This window comes from Nicotiana attenuata, unplaced genomic scaffold (assembly GCF_001879085.1).
Source record: "Nicotiana attenuata strain UT unplaced genomic scaffold, NIATTr2, whole genome shotgun sequence".
NCBI classification, from domain to species: domain Eukaryota; kingdom Viridiplantae; phylum Streptophyta; class Magnoliopsida; order Solanales; family Solanaceae; genus Nicotiana; species Nicotiana attenuata.
This window is the reverse complement of record NW_017675451.1, coordinates 21,300-45,113: the sequence shown is the minus strand read 5'-3', so window position 1 is coordinate 45,113 and position 23,814 is coordinate 21,300. Positions and strand designations below refer to the sequence as shown.

Genomic DNA, 23,814 nt, shown 5'->3' with positions numbered 1-23,814 from the left:
TCCCTCTCCACTCCAATCGGGGCAAATCCGGCAAAGCCAAGGTCACGGTCTTGGCGTGACAATCCAAGATAGCATGATACGGGGACACCCAATCCATCCCTAATATAACGTCGAAATCCACCATGTCCAAGAGCAATAAATCGACACGGGTCTCAAGACCCTCAAACACTACCACACAGGAACGATGCACTCAGTCGACCACTATAGAATCACCCACCGGTGTAGATACATGAACAGGAATACTCAAAGCATCACTAGGCATGACCAAGTACGGTACAAAAATAGGACGACACATACGAACACGTAGACCCAAGGTCAAATAGCACAAAAGCATCTCTAATACAAATCAGAATGGTACCTGTAATGTATGCATCTGAAGACTCAGCCTCTGGCCTGGCTGCTGGCTGGCCTCTACCTCTGGCGACCTGAACTCCACCTCTATGACCTCTACCTCCACCTCTAACACCTTAGCCACCGCCTCTAACTGGCTGGGCAGGCTGAGGAACCTCTGGTGCCCGAATCCCAGTACGAGAACTCTGATGCTGAGAGCAGCTCAAAGCTCGAGGGCAAAATCTGACAATGTGCCTCGGATCACCACAAGCATAGCAAGACCTCGTCTGCTGCGGCTGAGCACCCCTCAACCTCGGGCAAACCCTCATGTTGTGACCATACTCACACACTCATAACATCTACACGAACGCTGCAGTTGAGGAAACTGAGGCTGACCCTGTCGACCTGAATGACCACCTGAAGTACCATGAGCGACCTGGGGAGCTGACTGAAAGGGCCTAGGAGGATGGCCTCTACCATAAGAACCTCTACCTCCAGACGAGGTACCACTGAATCTGCTTGCATGACGTGGCCTCTTATCCGACCCATGACTACCTCCCTGTGGCAAAACCCTCTCAACTCTACGGCCCACATCGGCCACCTCCTGAAAAGTGATCTCACTCGCGGCCTGAGCCACTGTGCCCGGCTGACCTGCCACCGTTGGCTGAACTCCTAGAAGAAAACCCGCTCGAATGACGCTCTCCACGAAGCCTACCAATCGGACTAGAGCGTCCTGAAGAACTGGGATGGCAATGAACCCCTCTAGGACCTGAGCTGGGCCCACCGGGACTGTTGGGGCGGGAACCTCCTCCTCCTCCAAATCAACCTGAGGCTCCGCCACCGAAGCTGCTGCTGGGGGCTCGGACTGTTGAGCGGTAGATGAAGAAGCGCGTGTTCTCGCCATCTGCGGAAGAATAGAGTAGAAATTCAATCGGTACTTGAGAAATAGAACCGCACGACAAGAAGGAACAAACGTGAAACTTTCCTAACTCTGTAGCCTCTGGGGATAAATACAGACGTCTCCGTACCGATCCCTCAGACTCTACCGAGTTTGTCCGTGAGTTGTGAGACCTATGTAACCCAGTGCTCTGATACCAACTTGTCACGACCCGGATTTCCCACCCTCGGGGGTCGTGATGGCGCCTACTAATAGGAGCTAGGCAAGCCAACTTAATTTACTTCTTTTAGCAATTATTGTCCATTTAATGAAAACAAAGCATAATATGATAAAGCGGAAGTCTCAAATATAATTAACTGAAGGAAATGCAGAAGTTTAACAAAATACTCTACCCAAGACTGGTGTCACAATACTCACGAACGTCTAGAGAATACTAAATACAAGGTTTGAATGAAACATAACACTGTCTGCTTCGGTACAAATGATAGCAAACTAATTAAGGTAGAAAGGGACTCCGGGCCTGCGGACGTCAGCAAGGCTACCTCGAATGTCCCTGGACTGAAATCTCGCTCCCAGAATGCTACTGCTACTCAAATGCTGCTCCAACACCTGGATCTGTGCAAAAAGATGCACAGAGTGTAGCATCAGCACAACCGACCCCATGTGCTGGTAAATGCCTAGCCTAACCCCGGCGAGGTAGTGACGAGGCTAGACCAGACTACACGATAAACCTATGCAGATATATATATATATACAAGTACAACAGAGTAATAGCGGAAAGTAAACAATTAAAGCTGGGAGGGGGAACATACTTATGGGGTAGCAGATAAAACAGAATATCAGGGATAACAAAAGAAACTACATCTGATCTCTTCTAACACAGAATAAGGGAAAACAAATCACTTTCGCTTGTTTCAATTTCCTCTCGTTGCAAGCGTGCAACACGATCCCATTTCCTCATATCGCGTGGTAGGCGTACCACTCGATCCCATTTCATAACATCACGTGGTAGGCGTACCACTCGATCCCATTTCATAACATCACGTGGTAGGCGTACCACTCGATCCCATTTCATAATATCACGTGGTAGGCGTACCACTCGCTCCCATTTCATAATATCACGTGGTAGGCGTACCACTCGCTCCCATTTCATAATATCACGTGGTAGTCGTACCACTCGCTCCCATTTCATAATATCACGTGGTAGGCGTACCACTCGCTCCCATTTCATAATATCACGTGGTAGGCGTACCACTCGCTCTCATTTCATAATATCTCGTGGTCGGCGTGCCACACGATCCCATTTCATAATATCTCGTGGTTGGCGTGCCACACGATCCCATTTCATAATATCTCGTGGTCGGCGTGCCATACGATCCCATTTCATTTAGCACAATACACAATATAATCCCGGCAAGGGAGAAAGATGTTATAATAAGCTATCCAGGCGAGGGAACAAGGTAATATAAAAAACTATCCCGGCAAGGGGGATCCATCTATAACCAAACTCATTCAATCTCTACTTAACACAATTAAATTCACACTTAGTCTCAACAATTACTAGCTCAACGTTAAAGATTTCCAACCAATTCCTCATAAATAACAATTACCAATTCGACAATTTAGCAAATTAGGACTCACGGTCATGCTCGACAGCAGTGTATAGATACTCGTCACCATTCCTATACACCGTACTCGACAAATAGCAATTAACAAATAAGACTCTACTCCTATTCCCTCAAGATAGGGTTAGACCAAACACTTACCTCAACTTCCACGGCTAAATCAATCCACAACGACCGCTTTCCCTCTCGAATTCGGCTCCAACTCAATCAAATCTATGAAACAACGACTTTATAATATCAATAATAGTTAAACAAATCAAACCCAATGCCTAAATATAGATTCCCAACTTTTCTTCCAAAAATTCCAAAATTGACCCGGGCCCGCTTGGTCAAAACCCGAGGTTCGAACCAATTCTATGTCACCCATTCCCCCATGAGCCCGGATATACAATTTGTTTTCAAATTCGCCCTANGTAATTAATTAACTACACCAGTCTTTAATAATTACAACCAGCAGGCAGGCCTAATTTGGATTTCTTATCTGAAAATTTGTGATAAATCAGCCACGCCTTAACGTTTAAGTTTAATTAAAGACCTAATCAGTATCTGAAAGACATGCTAAAACTATATGTTCTTTATGTTTTAAGGAGGTTTGTTTGAGCTTTGTCTGTTATGTGCTTCCCCATACTTGTCATGTATGTTTTGAATGTCGCCTTAGACTTTTGTCCTTTTTAAACTCTAAAAGCCAATTTTCCCTCCCCTTTAGGACTAGTAGTCCCTAATACCTCCGGGGCTGATAGGATTGGGACGGGTAATAGCATGCAATAAGTAACGAGACCATTCCGCGATTTAATACCTTAACGGGGTGGGTAAGGGTAGACATGGATATGATGACCACGCGATAACACCACGTGTATAAATGGTTACCGGGTGTTGTGTGGGGTGATCCGTGTTATTTACAAACCTAGGACCCCCTCCCTCTTTACTTGTTTACTTCCTTTTTCCAGAATTTTAAAGCTGTTTAGTTTTCAGTTTCTTTAACTTCTTCTTTTACTTCAATCACTTGTACTTATTATGCAAAAATCTCTCTTTTAATTGTCTGATTTTCAATACTGTTTCTCCCCAAACTTCTGCCTCTTTCACTTTTTTTTCGAATTACTTGCATCAGTTATTTGACCCCTTCTCCTTTACTTGTGTATCTTTCTTTAATTATAAAACTACCTTCTTCCAAATTTCAGCACTCTTTAAACCTCTTGTGCTTCTTTTATTTGCAACCGTTATGTGAAAGTTACCTAGTATTTACAATGCTTGCTTGATTACTTGTTGTTTGTATTTAAAGTCACAATTGTAGCATGGCCGGGAACCACACTAGTGGATCTTGAGGGGTGCCTAACACCTTCCCCTCGAGATAATTTCAAGCCCTTACCCAACCTCTGGTTTTCTAAATCAAATTCAGTTTTAGTGTCCTAATGCAGTTAATCATTAGGTGGCGACTCTTCTATATTGCAAACCCAATTCCCAAAAGGAAAAGAGTTGTCCGCCCAAATGTCATAAACCCGATTTTGCGAGAAAAACGGGGCATCGACATGTGCGTGGTTACTATTGGAGGTCTTTAGACTAGTGTAGATCTTTTGCTTCTCGATATAGTTGTTTTGATTTCATTTTGGGTATGGATTGGTTGTCACCTTATCACGCTATATTGGATTGTTACGCCAAGACGGTGACCTTAGCCTTTCCGGGATTGCCTCGATTAGAGTGGAGGGGGACCCCTGGCCATTCTACTAGCAGGATGGTCTCTTATATGAAGGCTCGACACATGGTCGAGAAGGGGTGTCTAGCTTATTTGTCCTATGTCCGTGATTTTAGTGCGGAGGTTCCTTCTATGGATTATGTGCCCGTTGTTCGTTAGTTTCTTGAGGTGTTGCCTACAGATCTATCGGGGATGCCACCCGACAGAGATATTGACTTCTGTATTGATTTGGCTCCAGGCACTCAGCCCATCTCTATTCCGCCATACCGCATGGCATCGCCAGACTTGAAAGAAATCAAGGAGTATTTGCAAGACTTTCTTGATAAGGGCTTTGTTAGACCTAGTGTCTCGTTGGGGTGCGCATGTGTTGTTTGTGAAGAAGAAGGATGGATCGATGAGGATATGCATAGATTATCGGAAGTTGAACAAAGTCACCATCAAGAACAAGTATCCATCGCCGAGGATTGACGACTGATTTTGATCAACTTCAGGGTGCCAAAGTTTTTTCAAAGATCGATTTGAGGTCTGGCTACCATCAGTTGACGATTAGGGAATCTGATGTCCCTAAGATAGCTTTTCGGACTCGGTATGGGCATTATGAGTTTCTAGTGATGTCATTTGGGCTGACAAATGCCCTAGCAGCATTCATGGATTTGATGAACCGGGTGTTCAAGCCCTATATGGATTCCTTTGTGATTGTTTTTATTGATGATATCTTGATCTACTCCCGCAGTGGAGAGGAGCATGAGCAGCATCTTCGGATCGTTCTTCAGACTCTGAGAGACAGCCAGTTATATGCTAAGTTTTCAAAATGCGAGTTTTGGTTGAGTTCAGTTGCTTTCTTGGGTCACGTTGTATTAGCAGAGGATATTCAGGTGGATCCTAAGAAGATTGAGGCAGTTAAGGACTGGCCTAGACCCACATCAGCTACAAATATTTGGAGTTTCTTAGGATTGGCGGGTTATTATCGTTGGTTTGTGGAGGAGTTCTCATCTATAGCAGCCCCGTTGACCAGGTTAATCCAGAAGGGTGTCCCGTTCAGATGGTCGGACGAGTGTGAGGCGAGCTTTCAGAAGCTCAAGACTGCTTTGACTACGGCACCAGTGTTGGTGTTGCCCACAGGATCAGGGCCTTATACAGTATATTGTGATGCATCTCGTATTGGACCTTGTGCGGTATTGATTTAGGGTGGTAGGGTTATTGCATATGCTTTGCGGCAGCTGAAGGTTCACGAGAAGAATTACCCTGTTCACGACTTAGAGTTGGCAGCCATTGTTCATGCGTGAAGATTTGGAGGCACTATCTTTATGGCATGTCGTGTGAGGTGTTCATAGATTATCGGGGTTTGAAGTATTTGTTCAAGAAAAAGGAGCTCAATTTGAGGCAGATGAGGTGGTTAGAGCTATTGAAGGACTATGATATCACCATATTGTATCATCCCGGGAAGGCCAATGTGGTGGCCGATGCTTTGATTAGGAAGTCAACTAGTATGGGCAGCCTTGCGTACATTCCAGTCGGTGAGAGACCGCTTGCATTAGATGTTCAGGCTTTGGCCAATCAGTTTGTGAGGTTGGATGTTTCTGAGCCCAATCGTGTTCTAGCTTGTACGGTCGCTCGGTCTTCATTGTTTGAGCGCATCAGGGTGCGGCAGTATGATGACCCTCATGTGCTTGTCCTTAGGGACACAGAAGGGCACGGAGATGCCAAGCAGGTTACAGTTGGAGATGATGGGGTTTTGAGGATGCAGAGTCGTGTTTGTGTGCCTAATGTGGATGGACTTCGTGAGTTAATTCTAGAGGAGGCCCACAGTTCCCGATATTCTATTCATCCGGGCGCCACCAATATGTATCAGGACTTGCGGCAACATTACTGGTGGAGGAGAATGAAGAAAGATATAGTGACATATATGGCTCGGTGTCTAAATTGTCAGCAAGTAAAGTACGAGCATCAGAGACATGGTTGTTTGCTTCAGAAGATAGAGATTCCTGAGTGGAAGTGGGAGCGTATCACTATGGATTTCGTTGTTGGACTCCCACAGGCTCAGAGGAAGTTCGATGCAATTTGGGTTATTGTGGATAGTCTGACCAAGTCAGCACATTTCATTCCTGTGGTAGTTTAGCGATTGGTAGAGATTTATAATCGTGAGATCGTTCGTCTTCACAGTGTGCCCGTGTCTATCATTTCTGATCGAGGTACGCAGTTTACCTCGCATTTTTGGAGGGCAGTACAGCGTGAGTTGAGCACAACATTTCATCCTCAGACGGACGGACAGTCCGAGTGCACTATTCAGATATTGGAGGACATGCTCTGCGCCTGTGTTATTGACTTTGGAGGCTCTTGGGATCAGTTCTTGCCATTTGCAGAGTTTGCCTATCACAACACCTACCAATCGAGCATTCAAATGGCCCCCTATGAGGCATTATATGGTAGACGGTGTCAATCGTTGTTGGATGGTTTGAGTGGGGGGAGGCTCGGTTATTGGGTACAAATTTGGTACAGGATGCCTTGATAAGGATAAGATCATTCAGGATAGACTTCGTGTAGGCCTAGTCCAGGCAGAAGAGTTATGCCGACCGTAAGGTCCGTGATGTTGCATTCATGGTCTGAGAGAGAGTGTTGCTCCGTGTGTCACCCGTGAAGGGTGTAATGAGATTTGGAAAGAATGGCAAGTTGAGCCCTAGGTACATCGAGCCTTTGAGATTCTTGATCGAGTGGGAGAGGTGGCTTACAGACTTGTGTGCATCCATGCTTCGGAAGTATCACGGTGACCCATCTCATGTGTTAGACTTCAGCACTATCCAGTTGGACAAGGATTTGACCTACGAGGAGGAGCCCGTAGCTATTCTAGACCCGCAGATAAAACAGTTGAGATCGAAGAGTTATCCTTCAGTTCGAGTGCAGTGGAGAGGTCACCATGTTGAGGCAGCTACCTGGGAGTCGGAGTTTGATATGCGGAGTAGATATCCCCACCTTTTTCCCAGCTCAGGTATTTTTCTATGTCTGTTCGAGGAAGAAAGGTTATTTTAGAGGTGGAGAATGTGATGACCCGATAGGTCATCTTATGATTTAAAACCAAATTTTGTGTTCCAAGGCCTTTAAAACTTCATTTTATCCCTCCTCGATTTGCGTCCGCAGTCCGAGCGTATTTCCGAAAAGCTTTTGTGTTGAAAGTTGATAAAAATAGGGATTTTTGATTAGAAACTTCATTCTAGTTGACTTCGGTCAATATTTTTGGTAAACGGACCCGGACTCATGTTTTGATAGTCCCGGTGGGTCCGTATCAAAATATGGGACCTGGGCTTATGCCCGGAATCGGAATTGGAGGTCCCTAGCTCGAGTTATGAATTTTGATGAAAATTTCAAGTTTGAAAATTTAATGGTTTTTAAGAAATTGTTAATGCTTGATCTTGTTGGTATCGGGTCCATATTTTGGTTTCGGAGCCTGGTACATGTTCATTACAATATTTAAGGCATGTCTGTGAAATTTGGTGAGAAACGGAGTTGGTTTGACGTGATTCAGACGTCCGGTTGAGAAAATAGAAATTTCTAAGTGTTCTTAAGGATTTCATTTGATTTGGTGCTAAATTCGTGGTTTTAAATGTTATTTTGGTGATTTGATCGCACGAGCAAGTTCGTACGATGTTTTAAGACTTGCGTGCATGTTTCGTTTGGAGCCCAGCCCCGAGGGCTCGGGTGAGTTCGGATAGGCTACGGAGTGATTTGGACTTGGAAAAATTTGCTGGTGTAACTGAGGTTGTTGCGGGCCTCAGATCTCGCAATTGCGATATCAGGAATCGCAATTGCGACCTCTAAGGGGTTGGCATTTGCAAGCCTCTCATCGCAAATGCGAAGAGAAGCTAGGCCATAGAGTCTTCGCAATTGCGAAGAATTCTTAGCATTTGCGAAGTAAAGCTGGGAGGGGAAGTGATCGTAAATGCGATCATTTTGTCGCCTTTGCGAAGATTCAAGTTCGCAATTGCGAACTTATCTTCACAATTACGAAGGCAGCAGAGATGTGAAGGACCTCGCATTTGCGATGGTCCCTTCGCATTTGCGATGCGACATCTGCAGCTGATGAAAAGGGACTTAGACGGGATTTTTCATTCATTCTTTGAATTTTCAAAACCTAAAACATAAGAGGCGATTTTCCAAAGACTTTTTCTTCCCCAAATCATAGGTGAGTGATTCTAAACTAGTTTATTTCAATCTTTCACTTTATTTTACAAGATTTCAACCTAGAATCTAAAGTTTTCATGGTGGAATTGGGAATTTTTGGGTAGAAACTAAGGATTTGATAAATTGGGGATTTAGACCTCAAATTGAGGTGAGATTCCAAAACCAATTACATATCCGGGATCGGGGGTGAATGGGTAATCGAGTTTATGCCCGTATATGGGTTTGGACCAAGCGGGCCCGGGTGTTGACTTTTGTTGGCTTTTTCAATAATGGCCTGAATTGAATTCTTATCGATTGTGGGTGATACCTAAGGTTTATTTTGAAACGTTTGGTTGGTAATTTTCTAGATATTGTTTGTTCGGAGGCGTGTTTGAAAGGCAAAGCTGTGATCGAGCTTTTAGTGGCCTTTGGAGCGAGGTAAGTGTTGTGTCTAACCTTGACTTGAGGGAATTAGGAACCCTCGAACTTTGTGTTATGTGAGTTCCATGTGAGCGGCGTATATGCAAGGTGACGAGTGGTTATACGCCGCCGAATTATCTATTTTCCCTGATTTATCGCTTTTCCTTAATTGTTTTCCCTCCTATCTTAATTGTCACATGCTCTAAGTGTTTTTCATGCTTAATTGCGACGTGTTAATCAATGTTTTTCTTCATTTAACCATGTTAGCTCTTTTCATAGTTTTCCCTAATCCCTGCTATTTGCTTAATTTGACTTGTTTGTACCTTTTTAACTGTAAAAGGCTGGTTTGGTCTCGCTGTGTAGTATTATTTGTGTAGATTCTGTATTGAACAAGGTTCCTTTTTCTTGGTTCAGTTTTGTATTTATTTATCGTAAAGGCCTTGTGATTTAGCCTGTTGATTTGACTGTGTACATTGACTGTTTGGTACTGATATGGTGGGATCGGGCTGCATGCCGCAGCAGGTGTAATAAGGGAGGATTGTTATGGTGGAATAAGGGTAAGTATGTATATACGGTGGGATCGGGTTGCACGCCCCAATAGGTGGAATAAAGGTGGATCAATATGGTGAAATAAGGGTGAATTACGATATTGCTATTGCTATATGGTAGGATCGGATTGTGCGCCGCATCATATATATATATATATATATATATATATATATATATATATATATATATTATTTACCGTTATTGATATTGTTATGGTGGAATAAGGGAGGATTATGTGTTGTCCGGTGGGATCGGGTTGCGCGCCGCAACAACCTATATGTTTCATATATTGAGCTGCGTTGTTTTTCAGTATTTTTATTTGAGCTGGTAGAGAATGGTAATTTTGGACAAAACTGGGTTATTTTCGAGGATGTGGTTATCATCTCATGTTGGCTGTTTAATTATGTAGTGTATTTAATTATGATGTCGTTATTATAGACTGCGTATAAGTTTTAGCGTAGGTGACCCGCCTTAGCCTCATCACTACTTCGTCGAGGTTCAGCTCGGCACTTACCAGTACATGGGTCGGTTTGTACTGATACTACACTCTGCATACTGTGTAGATTTTAGAGACGGTCCCGGCAGCGGCTACTGGAGAGCTCGGATCGGACATTTGCGGAGACTTGAGGTACGACTGTTCAGCGCCCGCAGCTCCTGGAGTCCCAATCCTCTATTTATTTAGCTATGAACTTTCATTCGAACAACTTGTTATTTACTTCAGACCCTTATGTGTATTACTCTAGTATTTTGTGCACTCGTGACACCAGGTTCAGGGAAATTGTAATAGATATTTGGCTAGTTCAACTTCCGCATTGTTACTTTAAATTTATTCAGTTATCTCAGTTCTTCTTTAATATCTGTTTTAAACTATTAAAAGGAGCAGATTGTTCTAACGTTGGCTTGCCTATCAAGTGAAATGTTAGGCGCTATCACGGTCTCGATGGTGGAAATTCCGGGTCGTGACACGGCTAGTGGTATTTTTCACAACTTTAGTGCACTTTATGGGCCCTTTCATGGTTTCACTCGAAAGATACTTCTCAATCTCTCACCTTACTTCTTTTAGCGCCTAAGTGCCTTAGGGAGGAAAGGTTCAACAAGCTCAAATTAAGAATATAATAGGGATACGACCTGTAATGTAGGTGCCAAGGAAAAAGTCTATAGGCTCAAAGGGGCTAGCAACGGGAAAAATTTATTTGTAAGTGACAAGCACATCTATGATCAAGCAAAGAAATGCCTACGTCATCTCCTAAACTAGCACAACTTAATGATTTCGCTTAGATTAACACACAGGGCAAGTTGTAGACTACATAATATATCACAAAATATCACAAATGCTCACACACACATTGCACATGACTCAATGAAGATGGTTCTATTCAACTCTCAAGTCAAGCAACACATATAGTTGAGATATTTTAAGCAATAATGCACTAGGTGACATACAAGTCAAACAATTGAGAACAAGCGTCACGAAGTAGTCTATTTATATTACTTAGGCATCACAAGGTTTCAAGTTGAGTAGGACTAAGACAGAATATCTGGAGTGTAAATTCAGCGATGCGTTGGGGGAAGTGGACATGGACGTGAGGCTTGACTCAAAAGTCATCCCCAAGAGAGGAAGTTTCAAGTACCTTGGGTCAATTATCCAGGGTGATGGGGAGATAGATGAGGATGTCACGCACCGTATAGAAGCGGGGTGGATGAAATGGAGGTTAGCATCTGGAGTCTTGTGAGACAAGAAAGTGCCACCGAAATGTAAAGGCAAGTTCTATAGAGCGGTGGTTAGACCGATCATGCTGTATGAGGCTGAGTGTTGGGTAGCCAAGAATTCTCATACCCAGAAGATGAATGTGGCAGAAATGAGGATGTTGAGATGGATATGCGGGCACGCTAGGACGGATAAGATTTAGAATGAAGATATTCGGGAGAAGGTGGGAGTGGCTCCCATGGACGACAAGATGCGAGGCTTAGATGGTTCAGGCACGTGCGGAGGAGAAGCCTAGATTCCCCAGTTAGGAGGTGTGAGCGGTTGACATTGGCAGGTATGAGGAGAGGTAGATGTCGTCCTAAGAAGTATTGGGATGAGGTGATCAGGTAGGACATGACGCGACTTGAGATCTTTAAGGACATGGATCTTGATAGGAAGGTACAGAGGTCGAGCATTAGGGTTGTTAGTCGGGAGGGAGTCGAGCGTATTTATACTTTGTACCGGGGGCGGGTGGGGCTAGGCTGATAATGTTTCGCCTTGGATTGTTAGTGGTTTATGTTGTTTCCACACTATTTTCTATAGCATTATTACTAGTTATTGTTATTGATTTCATATATTTTCTGTCACTAATTACGATGCTGATATTATTTTTCTAGCTTCTATTACTGTCACTGATCTATTGTCTATTATTTATTTTCGTCTTCTTGAGCCGATGGTCTTTTGGAAACAGCTTTTCTATCCCTCTAGGGTAGGGGTAAGGTCAGCGTACACTCTACCCTCCCCAGACCCCACTTGTGGGATCTTACTTGGTTGTTGTTGTTGTTATAGGCATCACAATTTAAATCGAATATAACAGGAAGGCAGAGCGCATGCCATTTCCTAATGTGCCAGTACCAAACATGTCAACAGGTATCTTAGAGCAACTCAGTTTTTCTTCCTATCCTACTCCTAAAAAGATCAAAACAAAATACTCGGTTCAGGCTACACCCTTGGAAAAGAACCAGCGCCCAAAGAAAAACCAAGGGATACTACCTAACTATCCTAAAAAAATAAAAGAAAATCTTTTTGGTATTTTTAATTGGACCTTAATCCCTCAAGAAAGCTATCCAAGAGATCCATAGTCGGGAAAAGTTCGAGCTTTTTCTGATTTTTTTTCTTTTAGCAGCTAGACTACTACTAACTAACTAGACTATGTCTATTACGAGTTCTAAAAGAAAAACTACTAAAAAAAGAAAAAGTTTATACACTTACATTCAGAAAGTAGTTCCCCCACCCCACACTTATGTTATGCATAGTCCTCGATGCATGATCATAGAGAAAAATATTAAAACAAGGATGAGAAATACTCCTTGAGATCCTCTAGGGCTTAGCTAGCGCATGAGCCTTAATATTAAAGGTCGGGACGACCCCACACTTAAGCTCAAACATGCTCCTCAACTTCAACTTCGGGTAATCAGACTTTTTTGCAAGAAAACAAAAACAAAACGTGACACTATAAAATTAAAAATAAAAAAAATCCAGGCTGGGTTGCCTCCCAACAAGCGCCTTATTTATAGCCGTGGCACGACTCTGCTAAGGCTAGGCGCTTTCGCTTATTCTTTCTCCCATGAAGTCTAGCCTTTTTGCATGCTCTAGGAAGGTCTCCTCTTTCATCTTTGGCTCTTTTATCAGTCATCTTTACACGCTCGGCTTGCAACATCACCTCCTCTAACTCAGTTTTCCCATCTGGATCACTACAGTTCACGTAATGGTTTTGCTCTATCCCCTTCGATTCCATCACAATAATCATGCACAAGTCCTCATAATGCTTAGGGAGCTTAAGTGCCTTATGCACATTGAAAGTGATTTCCTCATCATAAACTCTCATCTTCAACTTCCCTTCTCTCACATCAATAGTCGCTCCACCAATGGCTAAGAACGGTCGCCCCAAAATACTGGGCACTTCCTCATCCGCCTCATAATCAAGAATAATAAAATCATCAGGAAGAATAAACTTTCCCACTTGAACTAACACATCCTCAATAATTCCTTCTGGCATCACTAGTGACCTATCTGCTAACTATAAAGTGATTGTAGTCGGTCTAAGGACCCCCAATCCGAGTTGCTTTAACAAAGATGATGGCATCAAATTTATACTATCCCCTAAATCGCACAGGGCTCTACCAACTTCTTGTTTCCCAAGAGACAGAGAAATTTGAAACTCCCAGGATCCTTCAACTTAGGAGGAAGTTTACTCTGAACTCTAGCACTGCAATCTTTAGTAAGTGCAACTGTTTCAAACTTTGTGTGTCTTCACTTGTTTGCCATAATATTTCTGAGATACTTTGTATACTTAGGCACCTCCTGCAAAATTTCCACCAAAGACAAATTCACACGCACTTGGCTCAAAATATCTAAGAATCTCTTGTACTTAGCATCATTGTTTTGCTTTTGGAGTCTTTGTGGAAATGGAGGTGGTGGCCTTGTCACAATTACTGGCTTTGATCTTTCGCTCTCTTTCTCATTCTCCTCAACTGACTTAGCAACTAATTCTCCTTCAGGCCTAGCCGTATACTTCTTTTTTCTTAGAACTTCTTCTAAAACTCTTCAATTTCTCAATGTAAGCGCATTGACTTGAGCCTTAGGATTAGGCTTAGTATCAATAGGAAGAGCCCCAGCTGGCCGATTATTTTGAGTACTAGCAAGTTGCCCCATTTGTCGCTTTAAATTCTGAATAGCTGCTGAGTGGGCTGCTGCTTGGGCCAACTTGTCAGCCATCAATTTCTTTAGCATCTCCTCAATGTGACTCGTCGAGTTCGTAGGTTGTTCAGCTTGCAGTGGTCTATATTGCTGTTGAGGAGCTTGTGGCATGTACTGTTTCTGAGCACCTTGATTTTCACCCCAAGAAAAGTTTGGGTGGTTCCTCCAGTTAGGGTTATAAGTGTCCCCATACTGATTTGCTTGGCCTCGATTTGCATTACCCACAAAATATACAGACTCTGGATTTACTGGGCATAGATTGCTAATGCGACCTTCTCCACAGACTTCATAAAATATCTGAACTACTGCACTGGTTGAGCTTGCTGCTTATTAATAACAAAGGTCATCCTATTGACTTGGTTGGCCAATGTGGCAACCTGCGCTGATAATGCAGAATTAACGTCTAACTCCAGGACCCCTGCAGATTTTTGAACCGTGGGTCTGCCCATCTATCCTTGCTAGTCAAGATTACTTTTGGAGAATTTGTTCAATAATGCATAAATTTCATCAAATCTTTTCTCTAACACTTGACCTACCGCTGCAGCGTCTACCATAATTTTTCTCTCTAGCCCTTCTATGAAGGTATGAGCCAATATTTCATTTGTCTGGTTGTGATGAGGACAATCTCTGAGCAGCCCCTTGAACCTCTCCCAAGCCGAATATAATGACTCCCCTGATTTCTGTTTAGAGGCTACTATCTCACTTCTTATCTTTGCAGTTTTGCCCGAAGGGAAGAACCGCGCTAAAAAATTTCTAGCCAGATCATTCCATGATGTAATAGAATTAGTTGATTCCGCCTTCAACCACCGCTTTGCTCTGCCCAACAGAGAGAATGGGAACAGTGTGAGCCTCACATAGTCTAGAGGGACTCTGTTAGTGATATAAGTATTACTAATCTCCAAGAAGTTCAGAAAGTGTTGATGTGGATCCTCGTGTGGAAGACCCATAAACTGGCCGTTTGCACGTAATAACTGGATCATGCACTGTTTTATCTCAAAGTGCCCAGTGATTCTAGGCTTCACAATGCTGGAGGTGACATTAGCAATGTTGGGCATCGCCACCTCCTGAACAGCCATATGTTGCTCTTTTGCCATATTCATAGGTAATTGAATAAGTGTTTGAAGATTATCTGTGTCCCTTTCTTCTCTCAACCTCTAGTGAAATATTTTCTCAGGTTCGGGGTCAAAGCCTTGAAGTCTATCCTGACTCCTGACCTTCACATTCAATCAAAGTTCCTGAGAGCAGAGCAACCAATAAGAAATATTAGACTTGACGAAATAAACAACTAAAGTAAAAGCTAGTAAAGCAGTCAATATTTAAGTCCCCGACAACAGCATCAAAATTAAAACTTGTTGCTCCCAAACGCACACGCAAGTATACGTGATCGTACAAGTAATATAATGATAAGAAGAGTGTCGAACCCACAGAGACTTGTGACAACTACCCACTACTTTTACCAAAATTGTTATTCTGTCGAGTCAATCAGAGTTTAAAAGTGTGATTATGCTAAGCAATGAATATAACAAGTAACTAATTGATCAAGCAGAAAATGGTTGTTGTGTATTCAGTAGAGATGAACATCCCAGGGTTGTGATCGATTTGTCAATCTTATTGCGCTCTAATTAACTCTTCCTTTCATACGATTCGCTCATGCTTACTAATTAATCAAGCAATTCGCTCATACCTACGGTCGGTGCATCTGTAGATCGACGCAGGACATGACTAAACCATCTCAAGCGACCTTCTCTCATTTTATGCTCATGTGTAATATTTGCACCTTCTGACATGCGGCATTTTCTAATCTTATCTGATCTTAATTAGAGATTACTTTCCTAAAACTTGTCGCTTAATTATGGTTAGAATGCTTATTAGATTATTTTTATCTAGACGCTTAAGATGTAAATAGAACTCGAGGAAATGGACAGAAGCCAAAATCCGTTCACATGTTAGATACCGCAATTAAAATTTTACTTAATTGTAGCACTAGCACCCAAAAATCACCATAACTTTAGATTACGTTATAAACTACGAAAATATTCTCTTTTCCCAAAACCTAACATGATTGTAAATGTTGTGCACAAGTATTTCATGACAAGTAATTACCTTACTAATCGCTTTTGTCCTATGTGTTTTCTTACAGAGCCAAACTTCTCGTTTCATCATTATTATATTAGGTCATGATTTAGTACATTTTGTGGTATTTTTTTTTTAATTTTGATTGTTATATATCATCGATAGGCAATTATAGTATCAAACCTCAACTTTAAAGTGGGAAAGCTTTCTAGTGGTTGGGTGGGCCGGCAATATGAGTTAATTCTTCATAAATTTATTTATCTGTACCAGATATTTATATTAAATTAGATTTTCTTACTGGAGCTAAGAGATTTAGTAAGATGAAATTATGTAATATTTAACAATGGTTAAATGGAAAAAAGTACATGCATCTATCAGTTTGATGTAAACACTTGATAAGAGTAAGTCTTTACGTTGGCTTCGGTATCTCAATAGTATATCATAAGTTGTGTTTGTCTTAAATCCTACTGAATCTTAAAATCGTCTACTATAACCTATTTGAATAACATAAAGTAGGAATTTCAGACTACAAACTATAAATTAATTTTCCTAGTTAAAGTAAACAGCTTAATTTAGTAGTCAACAAGGGGTGAGTTTAACTCTATTGGTAACTGTTCGTATTAAAAAAATAAAAGCTGAAATATTAGTAACCTAAAAAATAAAATATATTATTAGTACAACAAGTTAAAGTATATTAATAATGTAAAAAAACAATTAATTGTGTGTATATAGGTTAATCCTACAAAATCTTGAACTATTCTTCTATATTATCCCATTTTTAGCAAACAAATTTTAAATAAAAGAGGAAAATTACTGGATAACTTTTTTTTTTTGAATAGAATCCTAGTTGAAATAGTGCGCTCTTTTGTAGCAGTAGCCAACGAGGATTTAAAGTCCTTAGCCATTATATCTCTATATAAACTTTCCAAAGCTATCACAATTTTATATATCCTTCTTCTTTCTTTCTCCTATTTTTTTATTATTCTTTCACGTATTTCATTAATTGTTCATTAAACAATGGATTCAAGAACTAGGTTGTTTTGTTTGGTTCTTTTAGTTTTATCATGTTTTTGTTTGTCAAAGGCAGATGAAGTGAAGGTAATGGTAAAAGGAGTGACATCTATAGCTAAAACAGATGATAATTTCATATGTGCAACTTTAGATTGGTGGCCAGAAAATAAGTGTGATTATAATCAATGTCCGTGGGGGAAAGCTGGTATCCTTAATCTGGTAATTTTTCTATTTTGATATTTCCAAGTTTTGTAGTTTTATATTTCTTGAAAAGAAGAAGGAAATTAAAGGAGATTTTATTGACTGATTTTGACCAAAAAAAACATGCAGGATTTGAAAAACAAGATTCTTACAAACGCCGTTAAAGGTTGGTTTTATAGTTCATTGCTTTCTCTAGATCTATTCCATTGTGTTGTAGACTTTGCATTGTGTTTTATATTTGCATACTTAATATTCCAAAACTTGCAACTCGTGTTAAGAAAATAAAAATAAAAAGTACAGCCCGATGCATCCCGTATATATGCAGAGTCCCCGTAGGAGGTTTAATGTAGGCAGCACCCCATAGGAGGTTTAATGTAGGCAGTCTATCTTAATACAAGCATTAGTAGCTGATTCCACTGCTCGAACCCATGACCTATAGGTTATACGGAGACAACTTTATCGTTGCTCCAAGACTCTTGTTCTAACTCGTGTTATCCGCAAGAAAAGAAAAGCTGACATTGCTTTTAATTTATTTGTACAACTTTAGATTCACTATAGTCCTAGATTCAAAATCTTTTAAAAGCAAAATTGTGATAATAGACTGACACTACTTGCACAAATACCGCTATTAATATACACCAATGTGCAATGTTATTATAGAACGCAAGAACGAAATAAAAAGAGTTTAGAGAATATAATGGAAACGGAAAACGGCTAGAGAATATAATGCAAACAAAAGAACATTTTGCTTGAAAATAGAGTTTAATTATGGGAACTTGTTTTTTCCTTTTGATGTTCTCATGGTTTTCATGACCCAATTTTGTTTTTATTCTAAACGTCTGTATATTTCTCTCTTCTTATTTTGAACGCAAAAAAAAAGACGTTAAAATTTGCAGTTTTTTTTTTTTGTCTAAATTATTTTGATTATTTTTGAAAAATTTGCAGCATTCAATCCACTAAGAATCAGAATAGGAGGTTCACTACAAGATCAAGTTTACTACAAAGTTGGAAAATTCCCAAAGCAATGCTCAAACTTTGAGAAAAAATCAGATGGCCTTTTTGGATTTGCTGAAGGCTGTCTCCACATGAATAGATGGGATGAATTGCATGATTTGTTTAACAAAACAGGGTAAGATCATCATTTTCTTCTCCTTTAATTTATTTCCTCTTAAATATATTGCACCTCTTAAATTTTATAAATTAATATTCTACATTGTTTTTTAATTTTATATATGTACATGGTCACAAGTGAGACGGTGAGCGTAGATAGATCTTAATTAGTTGTAGTACAATATGGGGTCGATTTATGGACTAGTTATGCGGAGATCATAATACAGAAATGTTATGTGCGGAATAATATAATAGGTGTTGTTATGTGCGAATTGATACTTTAAGAATCTTTTTGTCTTTGGTTATTCTTATTCATGTATCTTTAATACTTCTATAAAGAAAAAAAATTGGAACTCTGTGGTTTAAATAAACCATTAAAAGCATGTTATTAAAGGTAAATTAAGAAATATAAAGCTAAATTGTTTGGTAAAATTGAATGGTGTGAATTTTTAGAGCATACTAATAAGGAAATAATGTCACATAAAATATAATATAGGGAGTACTCACTTATGCAAAATTTTATGGTGAGATTATTTTTTATTAGTGTGTCAAACCAAACGACTCCTATGTACACTGTATATATTAAAATTATTTTGATGCATAAATATAAATGTTGAATCCTGTTGGTTTGTTCATATGTTTACTTTTTAATATTCTGAATCTCGTTGGTAAAAATCCTGGCTCCGCCACTGTTCTTATGTTAACATTTTTATATTCTTTGTGAATTTATGCAGGGCTGCATTAACATTTTCATTGAATGCCTTACTTGGAAGGATACAATCAGATGAAGATGATACTCTTTGGGAAGGAGATTGGAATCAGTTTAATGCAAAATCATTAATGAAATACACTATTAGAAAAGGATACAAGATTGACTCATATGAATTAGGTAAAAATACAAACTATAATCTTAAGCCAATGAATTATTTTTTCTTGTTTATAAAAGTATTTAACATAAATCTTTTGTAGGTAATGAGCTTTGTGCAGGAGGGGTTGCTGCAAAAATAAAGGCTCAACAATATGGCAAAGATGTCAAGAAATTAAAGAAACTTATAACACATATGTACCCTGACCCTGCTACTAGACCAAAAATCTTGGCCCCTGGTGGATTTTATGATGAAGAATGGTTCAAAACCTTCCTTCAAACTACTGGTCCAGACGTCGTCGACGGATTGACACATCATATTTACAACCTTGGAGCAGGTATATAACAATGTTCTTGCATCCAGAAGCTGATCCAGGATTTAAACTTGACGTGTTCAGCCTTTATTTTTCTACTACTGAATATACTTTTATGCTTCGCGTAAACAATGTTGTATTGTCTTCTTGATTTCCTCCTATGTATTGAGTTTGAGTTGTTTTTGGACTAAGAATCTTGGTAAAATTGCAGGTGTTGATCCAACTTTGATTGACAAACTTCAGGATCCATTTTACCTTAGTCAAGTAGCTCAAACATTTAATGATGTTTCAAATACTGCTAAATTGTTTTCACCATCTTCTGGTCCTTGGGTTGGTGAATCTGGTGGAGCTTATAATAGTGGTGGCAAAACCACTTCACATACCTTTGTCAACGGCTTCTGGTAACTCTTCATAGCAAGTCTGATATAATAAAGTAGAAATAACTTTTCGAGTTTTCGTTTTCATTGGCTAGAATGGCTTAAATTAGTCTTGGTATTGCAGGTATTTGGATCAACTCGGAATGACATCAACTTTCAACCATAAGGTATACTGCAGACAATCCTTAATTGGTGGAAACTATGGTCTTCTCAACACTACAAGTTTCATCCCAAATCCAGATTACTATGGGTATTTAACGCGATTCTCATGATCTCAAATCGCCTTTTCTCATAAGTCTAGCTGTTTTACAAGGTTTTTTTCTGATAACTTTTTGCAGTGCTCTTTTGTGGCATAAGCTCATGGGAAAGAATGTGCTTTCTGTTACTCATGAGGGCTCGCCTTACTTGCGAACCTATGCTCATTGCTCAAAGACAAGTGTAAGATACAACATTATCAAGAATAGTATGATCTTATTAAGTGTAACATGATTCTAAAAATGTCTGAATAATCTTTGTTTTTGTCTCACAGGGTGTTACAGTTCTACTGATTAACATGGACAAGTCGACAACATTTGAAGTATCTGTGGTAGATGACTTGAACATGTATCCTAGTGGGATTGAGCCTATACATCAAAGGGAAGAGTACCATTTGACACCAAAAGATGGCAACATTCAGAGTGATGTCTTGTTGCTAAATGGCACTCCATTGAAGCTTACTGCCTCATTCGACATCCCAGAAATGAATCCTCAGCTCGTTGATCCAACGTTGCCTATCTCCGTTGCTCCACGTTCTATCGTCTTCGCCACCTTGAGAGGGTTCCAAGCTCCTGCTTGTGCATAGATAATTTACAAATTTAGTTTAGTCTTAGATTAGGATAAAGACATTAGATCCTTTTCATTAACATGTTTAGAGAAGTTTCATATCAAACTTAATGCTTTGTTTTATTTTTCTAGTAAGTTGCTTTATATAACATTCTCAGTTTTGTTTGAATTTGCATCTATATAAAAGGAATCTGAATCACTCCAAGAAAAAGCAAACCATTTAACAGAAGAAAAGAATGCTTGATATCTTTGTTTTCAAGATCCAAAACCAAGACTTACATGCAAAGTTATCTTCTTTAATAAGTACATGCAAAAGACATCAAAAAGCAGAACACAGCTTTTATCAAACTGAAAAAGAAAGTTTCCTTTTTTTCTCCTGTGCTTCTCCTTCAAATTTTCACTATTATCAAATCTTTGAGATATCAAAATAAGGTCTTCATTACAAAGAAAGAATGGATATGCTTAAGCAAATGAGGTAACGTAACATGTCGACTTCAAATTCTAGCATAAAGATATAGCTTTTTCGCGTTACAATTAATATACTGTTCTAGGGTGAGATTCTCCGGTATAGGAGAAGAAGAGAAAGGAGGCAGCAGCAGCACAAGAGATAGAACAATACCTCCACAGAAAACTCAACCTTTTAAAGGTAGTAACTTAGACTCAAAATCTCAATCTTAGGAAAACAAGAACATTGTAATAGTAAAACTTCTGAATAATACTAAAAGTTTGGTTTTTGTTTTTGGCAGAGACAAAAAGAGCACCTAGCTGGTTGCACAGACAGTTTATAAGAACAATGAGTCGCGATTATGATTCTAGCGATAGTGCTGACTATCCAGCTGCAGTGGCTGCAGCTGCATTTGCTGTAAAATCAATCGAAGACGAGAGCGAAAAAGACCACAGAAGGACAAATAGTGGAGGAGCTGATAAACCTTTTACCAAGACTAAAACTAAAGCAGATGATATTATCCCTAAGAAACCTGAAAAGTTCTCAGGTAGGAAGAAATCTTGCAAAATTTCCTTCTTTTTTTGGGTATAATGGTGGTGTGCGGACCTACTTGTATGAATTTCTAATACTTCATCGTAAACCTGTTATCTCCCACGAGCACGGTTATTGAGTAATTCTGCCCGCCAAAACTTAGGCAAAGGGCAGCCTGGTGCACTAAGCTCCCGCTATGTGTGGGGTCCCGGGAAGGGTCTATTATACGCATACTTACCCTATATTTCTGCAAGAGGCTGTTTCCACGGCTCGAACCCGTGACCTCCTGGTCACACGGCAGCAACTTTACCAGTTACGCTAAGGCTCCCCTTCCAAAAGTTAGGCAGATGCGAAGAAATCACCTAATGTTTTTATCCCTGTCGGAATCTGATCTGTGGTCTCACATGGTTATATTTCTAAGTCTTTTTATTTCCACTTTGTAACATACTAACTTTCTTCTTAACATTGAATTGTATCAGATGAAGTTTCAAAACCAAGACCAAAACTTCCAGATAAAAGTTTGCCAATAAAGACAGCAACAATCAATCCAGAGCCAGTTAACTCTGTACCATCTATTAAGAAGAAACCAACTTTTGGAGATACAAAACCTGAAAGTGAAGTTGCTGAAAAGGCCAAAAGAGTTCCATCTATTAAAAAGACACCAACTTTTGGAGATAGCAAACATGAAAGTGAAGTATCTGAAAAGGCCAAAAGAGTTCCATCAATGAAGAAAACTTCAACATTTCCAGACCAAAACATTGATATCAAACCTCCCAAAGCTCCTGAGGTTCCTGTTTCCGACACTGCTGTTCGGCCAACTAGACAATCTTCATCTCAAACAGGCATGGCTAAAGGGCCAAACATAATGAAGCCTGGAAGTGGAAATTCTAAGGCAGATATTTGGGAGAAAGAAGAGATGGAGAAGATCAGAGAAAGGTATTTTGTTAAACTGAGGCCTTATAGTTAACATCACACTAAAAACTTTCATTTTAGCCGAGGGTCAATACGAAACAGCCTCTTTGCCCTCCCAGGGTAAGGATAGGGCCGCGTACATCTTTCGCACCCCAGACTCCACTTGTAGTAATTTATTGAGTTTGTTATTGTTGTTGTTGTACACTAAAAACTCTCATTCATACCCTTTTCACTAAAAGAGTTCTTGCATGAAACTAGTCTTCCAAAATCATGAGGTCAAAGACATCATTAAAAGACATGCCCCATGAAAGATTCTTTTTTCTGCAACTAAACAAAAGGGCAGCCCGGTGCACACGTTTACGCAGGGTCCGGGGAAGGGTCGAACTGGCTCCAAGGAGTGTGATGTAGCCAGCCTACCCTGATGCACGCATCATTCGTTGATTTCACGACAAATAGGCGGGTTAGATCAAACTTGGGCAGATCAAATAGGTCAAATCAATAAACGGATCATTACTAAACCCGTCCAAAGTTTGGATGGGTCAAGCAACGGGTCGTTATTCAATCAGCCTAACATGACTCAACTTTCCTTCCTTTCTAATTTTGCTTTTTGGAAAAAAGTAATAAAGGTGAAAGCTAGTGTATTTTTCGAAACTTAGGGGCTTAAGTTCTTCCAAATTTACATAATTCTCAATCCCTAAATTTTATTTTGTATGGTTTCGTTCACATTGCATTTTGACATGTCGGTTTGAACTACTTTGACAAATTTTTACCCAATAATTTGATGGTTTATTCCTGGATTCAACCTGTTGAGTCAAGTCAACAAGCGGATCATAACTCAATCCACTCAAGCCAGGACGAGTTGGCCAGGTTATTAGAAAATGGGTTAATTTTGTCACCTCTAGCTGTAACATAAACATAGTGAAGGAGTTAACAATAATACTATTCTCTAACCTCAAAACAGGAAATGGGTTGATTTTGGTTATTCTATTATATATGTCCAACTTTTTATTTATTTATTTATTCTCCCCCCCCCCCCCCC

The 23,814-nt window shown here is 40.1% G+C and overlaps 3 protein-coding genes across 4 annotated transcripts in view; 2 read left to right on the top strand and 1 right to left on the bottom strand.

Moving 5' to 3' along the window:
- Nucleotides 1-13,961: 13,961 nt before the first annotated feature.
- On the bottom strand, nt 13,962-15,061 carry LOC109220092. Its single transcript, XM_019384553.1, has 2 exons — nt 14,587-15,061; nt 13,962-14,437 (listed from the first exon to the last, which is right to left on the bottom strand). The coding sequence occupies exons 1-2, from the start codon at nt 15,059-15,061 to the stop codon at nt 13,962-13,964; spliced, it is 951 nt and encodes a 316-aa protein (XP_019240098.1).
- Nucleotides 15,062-17,288: 2,227 nt separating this feature from the next.
- Nucleotides 17,289-20,906, top strand: LOC109220091 (heparanase-like protein 2). The gene is made up of 9 exons (XM_019384552.1): nt 17,289-17,417; nt 17,529-17,565; nt 18,345-18,528; nt 19,244-19,398; nt 19,479-19,712; nt 19,900-20,089; nt 20,190-20,315; nt 20,404-20,503; nt 20,595-20,906. The coding sequence occupies exons 1-9, from the start codon at nt 17,289-17,291 to the stop codon at nt 20,904-20,906; spliced, it is 1,467 nt and encodes a 488-aa protein (XP_019240097.1).
- A 307-nt stretch (nt 20,907-21,213) lies between these two features.
- LOC109220093 (chromodomain-helicase-DNA-binding protein 7-like) overlaps nt 21,214-23,814 on the top strand; it is a 3,442-nt gene continuing 841 nt past the window's right edge. For both annotated transcript variants that reach the window (XM_019384555.1, XM_019384554.1), the window contains exons 1-4: nt 21,214-21,362; nt 21,439-21,533; nt 21,634-21,879; nt 22,343-22,799. In XM_019384555.1, coding sequence (XP_019240100.1) covers nt 21,340-21,362; nt 21,439-21,533; nt 21,634-21,879; nt 22,343-22,799 — 821 coding nt within the window. In that variant the 5' untranslated portion in view covers nt 21,214-21,339. The remainder of the gene's footprint in view (nt 21,363-21,438; nt 21,534-21,633; nt 21,880-22,342; nt 22,800-23,814) is intronic.